General features: G+C 32.6%; 1 protein-coding gene across 1 annotated transcript; it reads left to right on the forward strand.

Annotated features, from left to right (window-relative positions):
• The first annotated feature begins 2,407 nt into the window (after positions 1–2,407).
• On the forward strand, positions 2,408–10,433 carry LOC130670407 (uncharacterized). The gene is made up of 5 exons (XM_057473809.1): positions 2,408–2,728; positions 7,182–7,382; positions 8,016–8,352; positions 9,953–10,234; positions 10,303–10,433. The coding sequence occupies exons 1-5, from the start codon at positions 2,705–2,707 to the stop codon at positions 10,431–10,433; spliced, it is 975 nt and encodes a 324-aa protein (XP_057329792.1). The 5' UTR covers positions 2,408–2,704.
• Positions 10,434–11,132: the final 699 nt, after the last annotated feature.

Genomic DNA, 11,132 nt, shown 5'->3' on the forward strand with positions numbered 1-11,132 from the left:
TAACTCTAGTTTTTGAAATATTTCGCGAGGCTGGACTATTAATAAATCCAAGTAAATGTAAATTCGCGAGGTCGGAGGTGAAATTTCTTGGTTTTATAGTAGATAGGGAGGGTCTACGACCTGACCCTGAGAAAATAGCACCTATCGCGAATTTCCCGCGTCCGACGACTAGAAAACAGGTACGCAGTTTTTGTGGATTAGTTAACTGGTACCACAGGCATTTACAAAACGTCGCGAAGGTCCAAGGACCTCTAAATAAATTATGTAGCGTGAATACTGAGTGGAAGTGGGGAGATGAGGAAGAAAAGGCTTTCCAAGATCTTAAAAAAGCTCTTGTCAACGCGAAACCGTTGGCTGTACCTCAGCCAAATCTTCCGTACTATATATACACCGATGCGAGTGATACGGGTCTAGGCGCGTTCTTGGTTCAAAAAGAACCAGATACCGGGAAAGAGTTTCTTATTATATGTTTAAGTAGACCGTTGCGAGGCGCCGAAACACGCTATACCACAACCGAGAAAGAGTGTTTGGCGGTTGTATGGGCCGTAAGAAAATTAAGATGTTACTTGGAAGGATTTCCATTTGTCGTAGTTACTGACCACGCTTCGTTAAAATGGCTCCATACACTAAAAAACCCGAACGGTAGGCTTGCCCGTTGGGCAATGGAACTTTTGGCCCACCAGATCACGATTGAACACCGTCGTGGGACCGAGAACGAAGGCCCGGATGCCTTATCGCGCTTATACGAGGACCAGGAGCCCGTGGAGTGGTCCGAAGTCCTCGATGAAATTAAAAATAAAGGTGTAGATTTTGTACATATTCAAGTTCGCTCGTGGTACGACGTAAAGAAAGCTAATGTTAGAAAATACCCGGAAAATTTTGTTGATTGGCGAATAAATAATGAGGATAAATTAGAATACTATAAACCGGATTATTTAAAAGAATGTATAGATGATCAAGACGCGTGGAAATTGGTTTTAACTGAAAACCAGGTTCCCGATATTTTGAAAGCAAACCATGATGTGCCAGATGCGGGACATTTGGGTCGCGATAAAATGTACCATCGGATACGTACACGTTATTATTGGCCTGGTATGTATCGCGATGTAGGCGAGTATGTAGATAATTGTGAGACGTGTAAAAAGGTCAAATATAAACAGACCTCGTCTCAAGCGCCGATGCGCACGCGACAACCAATTGAACCCTGGGCCATAGTCGCAGCCGATGTGACTGGCCCATTTCCGCGATCTAAAACCGGCTATCAATATGTGTTAATAGTACAAGACCTATACACGCGATTTATTGAGGTCTTCAGACTTCGTAAGCAGACTGGATTAAATGTCAAGAAAAGTTTTCGTCGCGTTTTTTCACGTTGGGGATACCCTCTATTTTTAATCACCGATAATGGGAAAGAATTTATTAATCATGAAATCAAAGATTATTTAAAAGAAACGGGAATAAAATCTGTGCCTACAGCGATCGCGCACCCGCAAAGTAACCCGGTTGAGAGAATTAACCGTACTCTGAAACCAATGATACGGGCATTTATTTCAAAAGATCAGACGTCGTGGGATGAGCACTTAGGTGAATTCCAGCTCGCCTATAATAGTAGTTACCATGCTTCATTACATATGTCACCATATTATTTGGTTCATGGTAAAGAACCGCGGCTGTCGGGTAAAATAACCGGACTAGAAATAGATGATTTAGATTCAGATGATAATTCATGGCGCGATCGGGTAAATCGTCTTGATCAGTTACGTCACAAAATAGAAGACACAATGAGAACAGAAAGTGAAAAACAAGCCGTATATCATGATAAGGGACTTAAAGAGCCACCTAAATTACAAGTGGGTGATTCGGTATATTACCCAAACAGAAAATTGAGTAAGAAAATTGATAAATATTCGTCTAGTTTGGCTAACAAATTCTTGGGACCAGCCATTGTCAATAAAATCATCAGTCCTTTAGTTGTTGAGTTAAAATCAGATACTGGGAAAATTTTGGGCAATCATTATGTACCCGATTTAAAATTGCCCAGACGCAGTCAGAGGCTGATGAAGACCGTTTAATTTGTTGACAAGAGAAGAGAGTGACCGCCGAATCAAGGGAAAATTTACTTAATCTTTTTCAGCTTCCGAGCCCCAATCTCAAGTCTGGCGACGGGGAGTGTAACCGTGCAGCAGCGATTTTAAGACGTGAGAGTGAGGCTCTCTCGCTTCTATTTGTTCTCTCTCTCTCTCTCGTATAATTTTCTCGTTTGCGAGTTTGGCTGAGTCTCGGCGCTAGTCTTAGCGCAGCAGGTGAGCGATTTTCGGTCACTGCGCATAATTTGGAGGGGTCAACACGAGGTGTTGACCCAAGACAATTAATCTGAAGACGACACTCAAGTTCAAGTGGTTGAACCGATCGGTCTTATCCACTTTACACTCTATAAAATTTGTCTTTTCCGTGTATCAATTTATATAAAGAATAGTTAAGTTTAAGTACACTTGTACTCCAGTGCGCCTACTGTTCAGTCGCTTTTTTTTCTTTTGAAAATTTATTTCTTTGTGAATATTAAAATTTTATACAGTGGATTTTGGGTTGTGTTCGAGTGGTTAAGTTAAACCAAGTGGTTGCTGTCATCCATATTTCCCAGGAGGAAAAATTGCTGAACGAACCGGACTCCCGTCAACCAGGTGATTCATTTGGAACCAGGAGAATGGAACGCCGCCCAATACCAGCAGTAAGTCCGGTCAATTGCTCGCCTTTATATATATAAATTTTCTATAACAATTCTATATAATGCCTCTCTCTTCAACGCGGTAGTTTCCCGCCAATTTTGCTCATTTATTCTCACTCGTTACCAATTTATTCCCGCGCGTTTCGAGTCGACAAATTCTTTTGAATTATTTGTACATATATATAAAATTACATTAGTTTTAAGTTGAAGGGGAAAACTGTATATAAATTGGGATCTTGGTTAAATAAAGGATAAGTTTGATTGTAAATTCTTGATTAAATTTAATTATCACCAGTGTCACTTAGCATAAAGATTTTCTTTCAGCCGCGTGTCCGGTCAGGACGAGTACCTGCTTCCTGAGAGTTTTCCCGTCTTTCGGAACCAGAACTTTAGAATAAATTAAGGAGAATTAATGATAGAAAATTTAAGTAAAATCAATAATCTCGGGAAATTTAATTGACTGTGGTTCTTGGCTATCTGGACACGCAGTAGCCAGGGCCCACCGTTATAAATTTTCCCGAGATAGAGAACGGATTACCTGAATTTGTTAATTATATTAACAATGATCAGTTTGGGAAGAAAAGCCTGTCTTATGATAACGGTGCGATGGCAATAAAAATAATTAAAATAGAGCAGGACACGATTGTTGGAGTTACTATTGGGGAATTCGAATTTTTGAGATCAATTACTGAAAGCTTTCAAACTGCAGTTTATATCGAAGAAACTTTTATTTCATTAAAAGATATTCCTACAGCACCAATAATAACCTTGACAGTGCGGTATAGTAACTATGTAAGTTAATTAATAACATTACAGTATTTTGATCGAGTAATTGTACCCACAAAAAAATATTAATTCGATTGAAGAAATTTAAAATTTTTTTTTTTATGATTTTATATTTTTTTTTCTAAGTAAGAAAAGTTATTGGTAAAATTTGAGCTTTTAATATTAAAATTCAGAGGTTTATCATCGCAATTTTTTTTTTTCTGAGTGGGTTTTTGTCTTATAACTCCTAAGCCCTCAAGATAAACAAAATTGACTTGACCACATATCTTGAAGGAAACTAAATGCCCGACAGAAAATGTCGGATTAAAATTTTTCATCAGATGAACTGTTTCCTTTTAATCATGCCTTGAACATTGGTATAATTTTACAGCTTGATTTTTTAACTTTAAAATTTTGTAATTCCTGTTAAAATCAATATTCTAAAAAAACCCAATGAAAATTCTTAAAGGCATTTTAATGCTCTACAAAAAAAGTTTCTTAACAATTTTGGCTAAATTCACTCCTTCAAAAGTTATTCAGGGGTAAAGTTGAAGTCAAAACGACTGAAATATAATAAATAATTCTGAGGGAGTGAATTTATCCAAAATTGTCAAAAGATTTTTTTTGTAGAGCATTCCTACAAGAAATGTATTCCTCGCAAACACGTAAACCGCTCAGCAAAAAAAATCAAAAATTGCGATGATACATCTCTTAATATTAATATGAAGGGCTCAAATTTTCACAAAAATTTTTTTCTGTGGTTCCAAATATTATTTTCAATATTCACTTAAAAAAAAAAAAAGAAACAAAAATAATAGTTGATTTTTTTGGTCCACTCTAATACACAACCATGGCGTCATAATTGTTTTTTTGAAAATGTAGTTTACAGTATGATTTAAAAGGAAATTTTAACACCATTTTTTGATAAACTGATTGATATATCACAACAAACGATACAAGTTGAATAACTATCCATGTCCGTTTAATAAAAGTATATATTTGCAAACGAAGCTTCTTTTTATCATGGAAAGAAAATAACATTAATGTTTTATAGGTAAATATGGGGCATTCCATGCCAAATCACCGAGGTTTCGGCCCGACCCCCTTCGATTTCGCTGAAAATTTTTTATCATTTTCTACCCTACCAAAGACATTTTCCTGAATTTTTTCAGATTTTTTTACCCAACCCAAAAAAAGTTACGAATTTTTGAAAAAAAACGCTCTTTTTTTTTCAAATTGCTGTAACTTTGACACAAATTGACCTTTTGGCACTTTTTTTTTTTGAAAAATTTTGTTTTTAATTGTAGTTTTCAGAAAAAAATACAAAAAATTTTTCGGAAGTCACGATATATAAAATATTTCAGTTTTTTCAATAAAACCGTAATTTTTTCGAAGTCGGAAACCTTCGATTCTCAATTTTTTTGTCTCAAAAAAAACTTCAACCAAGACAGTATTTAACCCCGCCATTCCCATTTTGTGCCGACTTTCCTTTATATTTTTTTTTTTCGATTAAAATTAAAAAAAATTCTAAATTTGGCTTATTTTTTATGACTTTGCGCTGAAGTTTCTTTGAATTGTTTTTAAAAGCTCAGAAGTTGAATAAAATTGGACCAAAACAACCGTAAAGTGTATTAGGGGCAAGGATTGATTTTTTCGGAAGAAAATTCCCAATTATTAAATACAGTAAAACCTAAACCTACAATTAACCTTCTCACTAAGACAATTTATAGATAAACTCAGAAAAATATCGATAGCCCGAACTGAGAATCGAACCTAGACCATGTCGGTATCGCGCCGAGTGCTCTACCAGTTGAGATATCCGGTACTATACTATATTCCGTTCAATTTGATCTAAAATTGTCTATAAGCCCGGGAAAAACGGATTAGATCTGACCAGATATAATTATATCTGGTCAGATCTAATTATATCTGATCAGATCTATTTATATCTGGTTAGATATGGGATTTGAGATATAATCAGATCTAGTTATATCTGATCAGATCTAAACAGATATAACTATATCTGAATTGAAAAATACATCAGACATGATCAGATCTAGTCATATCTGATCAGATCTAAACAGATATAACTATATCTGAGTTAAAAAATTCATCAGACATGATCAGATCTAGTCATATCTGATCAGATCTAAACAGTTATTACTATATCTGGATTGCAAAATACATTAGTCATGAAAAGGTCTTATCATATCTGGCCAGATCTAAACAGATATAACTATATCCGGATTGCAAAATGCATTAGACATGAAAAGATCTTATCATATCTGGCCAGATCTGCGTATATCTTATAAGATCTGATCAGATAACTATATCTAAACTAAATACAACAATTAACATAGTCAGGTCCTATTACATCTGCTCAGATATAATTATGTATGTCTTATTTTTATAGATAACTGTTTATATCTGGTCAGATCTGCGCATATGTCGTAAGATCTGATCAGATAACTATATCTGAACTAAATACAACAATTAACATAATCAGATCTTGTTATATCTGCTCAGATATAATCATGAAAATTGTTCATATCTGATTATTTACATTCACGCGATCACATACGTGGGGCAGCGCAGTGGATAGCGTCAAAGACTTTGGATCTGAAGGATGCAGGTTCGAGCCCAGCAGTCATCGGGATTTTTTCATCAATCAAATTCATGTATAACTCTTCTAAGTAACGTTTCTAATACGTTAGATTACATTTCGGATCGAATGAAAACTATGTTATTTTTTTTTTGCAATTTAATTCTTTTTTTTTAATAGGGATCCCGGGAAAAAAGGTTTAGATCTGGCCACATATAATTATATCTGATCAGATCTCGTCAGATAGAGACAATTTAAAGATCTGGCCAGATCTGACAAATCAGATCTGATCAGATATAATTATATATGGTCAGATCTAAATCGTTTTCCCCGGGAGGCTATCGATATTTTTCTCAGTTTATCTATAAATTGTCTTATTGAGAAGGTTAATTGTAGGTTTAGGTTTTACTGTATTTAATAATTGGGAATTTTCTTCCGAAAAAATCAATCCTTGCCCCTAATACACTTTACGGTTGTTTTGGTCCAATTTTATTCAACTTCTGAGCTTTTAAAAACAATTCAAAGAAACTTCAGCGCAAAGTCATAAAAAATAAGCCAAATTTAGAATTTTTTTTAATTTTAATCGAAAAAAAAAAATATAAAGGAAAGTCGGCACAAAATGGGAATGGCGGGGTTAAATACTGTCTTGGTTGAAGTTTTTTTTGAGACAAAAAAATTGAGAATCGAAGGTTTCCGACTTCGAAAAAATTACGGTTTTATTGAAAAAACTGAAATATTTTATATATCGTGACTTCCGAAAAATTTTTTGTATTTTTTTCTGAAAACTACAATTAAAAACAAAATTTTTCAAAAAAAAAAAGTGCCAAAAGGTCAATTTGTGTCAAAGTTACAGCAATTTGAAAAAAAAAGAGCGTTTTTTTTCAAAAATTCGTAACTTTTTTTGGGTTGGGTAAAAAAATCTGAAAAAATTCAGGAAAATGTCTTTGGTAGGGTAGAAAATGATAAAAAATTTTCAGCGAAATCGAAGGGGGTCGGGCCGAAATCTCGGTGATTTGGCATGGAATGCCCCATATACAATTGTATAAGCAACTAATTTTTTCTTTTTTTTTTTCTTTTAATTATCATTAGGTTTTTCCAAGTCTATGGGCAATAATGATTGACAAGCAAACTTTTATGTATAATAAATTTGTTCGTGAGGGCTTATCCGAATTCATTGGCAATGTTCAGCCGAACACTTTTTATTACAATTTCGATGGAAAAATATTTTCAGCACTGAAACAAATATATCCAGCGTCCAGATCAAAAGGAACTTTTTATGATCACTCCAACGTAAGTTGAAAATAATCAGAAAATATTCATTTTAAAAATTATTCATATTATTGTTTCCGTTAGCAATAATAATAATGAATATTATTATTATTATAGTTCAGGATTTCGTGGAAAATAATATGTCTTAAAAAAATATTTGATTTCGTGTAAGAATTTAACATAAAGACCAAAAATAAATTCATACGTCAAAAATTCAGTGTCTCGATAAGAAATTATGTTCTTTCATGTATCAAATTAAATTGTTTTTTTTTTCTTTTTTTTTTTTTTTTTTTGTTACAAAAGCACATAATACAAGCAAATGATTGTACAAAAAATTCTGAACGTAAAGCACTTTCTATCATTCATGTCATATATAGGCGTGCTATGACTTGGAACTTAGTTAACACATGCTTATAGTATTTTAATGTCTAACATACAAGTAAAAGTATTGATACAATAAAGGCTGAGGTTCAAATTTCGATTTTCGAATCGTTTTTAGAATGAGTACTGTGAAATCTCCCACTCGAAAAATACGTTTGAAAATACGGTTAATGCGACTTTAAATAAATACAAACAATAAAATAAAAATTTTAAAGTTATAATTCTTATAACAAATTAGATGAATGATTTTTGACTTTTATTTAACTGTTACAGTTATTGTACTCTCAAGCTGTAATATTAGTACCAGAACTGCGTGGACAGAATAACACAGATAAGCTACAAGTGTTCGGGAAGGTTTTATTTCTGAGTCTCCTACCGCCTGGGAACATAGTAGAGGGATTAATAATTACTGTAAAAAATTTGAGCGAAGATTTGTTTAATACTTTCAAACCATTTCTTCAATATTATTTAGACGAGTGGGTTAATAAAGTTGGAGTAAGTAACCTGTCATTCCACAATGACACCGACGCAATCAGTAACTGCAGCCAAATTCACTCCACTCGCATACAAAACATTTGTGGAACTCAGCCGAACACATGGACTCTTTTAGGTAAGTGACAACTCGTATAAAACATAACAATTTACTCAATATTAAGTATATCCGTATTAAACTGTGTGAAAAAAAAAATGTATATTTTATTTTCATAAAATACACTTTAAAAGTTACTTTAAAAAAAAAAAAATTTCTTCTAAAATTCCAGCTCCATATCTCAAAAATTAAGCTGGCGTAGGGAGGGGGGTCCCTTTTCCATTTAAAATACATTGAAGATAGATTTTTTTTTTTTTTTTTTTTTTTTTTTTTGTAAATAACAATGTCAAAAAAATTTTTTTTCGATTTTTGAATTCTGAGACCTTGTAGGAAATTAAATTCTCTACAAAAAAGATCTCCTGTGACATACGGTCAGTTGATAGGAAAAAAGTTATAGAGGTTGAAACTTAGGAGGGAAAAATTTTATTTTTAAGATGAATACAATTTTTTTGTTTTTATTCGTTAACTAACAGGATTTCATTTTTTTATTATTTTGCAGTTCAAGTCTTCATAGGAAATGTAATTTACAAAAATGGTCGTTAGAGTCGTTTTAATAAAGCTCAGAAATAAAGTTACAGATGAGCTTTAAAGTTGAGAAGAATTGGATTTTTGAGAAAAAAAATATTTTTTTTTCCGTTATATTTCTACAACATTAAATTGTAATTGAAATGAAAAATTCAGGTTCATTGTATCTATGTTTCCTGGACTTAAAATCCTTCAAAATAATATTTGATTACAAAATTTTTTTTCTCAATAATTCAATTTTTCTTAACTTTAGAGCTCTGTAACTTTCTTTCTATGAGCTTTGTTAAAACGACTGTAAGGACCATTTTTGTAGATAATTACATTTCTTATAAGGACTTTAATTGCAAAATAATAAAGAAATGAAATCCTGCTAGTTAACGAATAAAAAACAAAAAAATTATGTTCATGTTCAAAATTCGATTTTTTCCTCCTAAGTTTCAACCTCTATAACTTTTTTCCTATCAACTTTGACCGTATGACACAAGAGACCTTTTTTTTAGAGAATTTAATTTCCTACAAGACTGCTGAATTCAAAAATCACAAAAAATTTGTTTGACATAGTTATTTACAAAATAGAAAAAACAAATATTTTCTAATGTATTTTAAATGGGAAAGCCCCCCCCCCCCCTTCGTGCGCCAGCCTAATTTTAGAGATATGGAGCAGAAATTTTAGGGGAATTTTTTTGGTTATTAAAATACCTTTTCAGATGTTTTAAATTAAAATGAAAAAAAAATTTTCTTTTCTGACACAATCTAATCTGTATATTATATCGAAATTGTATAGCTTTCAATTGTTTCCAATCATTAGTAATCGGTTTGAATCATTGTTTTTTTTTTAATCAGGGAACAATTGTTTTACATTTGAGAATAAAAGTTAGCTAGCTTTTCGATATCTTTTGATTTTTTAATATATTTGAAAATCGATAAAATGATAAATGATTAGAACGAATGAAAATACTGGTTTTTATTAGAATTCAAGAGATAAAATTTAGCAGCAAAAGGAAAGATTTTTATAAATTTAACTAACAGAGTCCAGAGTATTTCGGTTTTTTTAAATAAAATATTAAATATATGTATGGATGCATATATGTTTCAGAAACAATTATCCATCTACAGTCAGAAAGTAGTCGGGACATAAAACTGGCAATGAGCAAAAAAAGAATTAACAAAGGAACACTGCCAGCCGGAAATTTGGTAGAGGTATCAAAAATTCAAAGGCTGCATCGTTTGTTCGAAGGAAAAAAAATAACAATTTTAGAATTCATATCCAGAGGGACCATTGTTATTAATAATTATATTCAAGACTTGGCATTTAAGAATCCACGTGCGAGGACCGATTTTTCGATCGTTGACCTTGTGCCCATTGACCACAAACTGGGTAGGTATTGAACTGCAAAATAAGTATTTTTTTTAATAAGTACATAATATCATTTATATAATTTACAGTTATGACATGGGAGCAGGTAAGAAGTTTGGAGCGAGAAATACCGCTGCAATTATTAGATGTTGGAGAAGAAAATCCTCAAAGTGGAAACGAGTCCGACAGTTCCTCTGGCAAGTTACTTTTATATTTATAAATTTATATTTGAGATAAATTATACGTCCCTAAAAATTAAGATGTTTTGCATTAATATTAATAAATAAAAATTTATTAATTTACAGTTGGCCCGAGAGAAAATACGCGGCGAAGAAATGAGGATCCGCTTGCTGTTGTTAATAATCCGCCTGCTGTTACTATGAATAACATAGAACTCGATCATGACTATGGAGTTGTTATTCAACAAGCGCACGGAGATGTGGCTGCTGTACTTGAAAATTTACAGCCTAATGTTTATAATGCAGGTATTTGTTTATTTTTTTTTTTTTTTTTCATTTATATCGCGTGCCAAATGCCAAAAGGGCGTATTACAGCAGTTAGATAGGGTTCCATGCCAAAAGGGCGTATAAAAAAATTTTTTTTTGCCATTCTTTTTAGAATCGCTCAAAACGCAAAGATCTGCAGAAAAAAAAATTTTTGACTTACTAACGCCAAAAGGGCGTATCTTAAGATGTACGCCCTTTTGGCTTTAGGAAATTGTCGGTCTAAAGCCAAAAGGGCGTATAAAAAAAATCAGAATTTTTAAAAATTTCGAAAACCAGTCTTCAAAATTGCCCGGAGAAGGTTTGTAAAAAAAAAAATTTCGAAAAAGTCAACTATTTCGATGGTAGTAACTTTAATTTTTTATCATCTTGGACAGTCCAATGTAATTAAAATAATCATTAACTTTAATTTTTAA

The sequence above is a fragment of the Microplitis mediator genome, chromosome 6 (assembly GCF_029852145.1).
Source record: "Microplitis mediator isolate UGA2020A chromosome 6, iyMicMedi2.1, whole genome shotgun sequence".
Classification (NCBI taxonomy): domain Eukaryota; kingdom Metazoa; phylum Arthropoda; class Insecta; order Hymenoptera; family Braconidae; genus Microplitis; species Microplitis mediator.

What these genes read in the sequence shown, in the direction of transcription:
- LOC130670407 (XM_057473809.1), top strand. Translation starts at nt 2,705, where the DNA reads ATGGAACGCCGCCCAATACCAGCA. An exon ending in AACGCCGCCCAATACCAGCA is followed by an intron (nt 2,729 to 7,181) that starts GTAAGTCCGGTC and finishes AATTATCATTAG; the next exon opens with GTTTTTCCAAGTCTATGGGC. An exon ending in GAACACATGGACTCTTTTAG is followed by an intron (nt 8,353 to 9,952) that starts GTAAGTGACAAC and finishes TATATGTTTCAG; the next exon opens with AAACAATTATCCATCTACAG.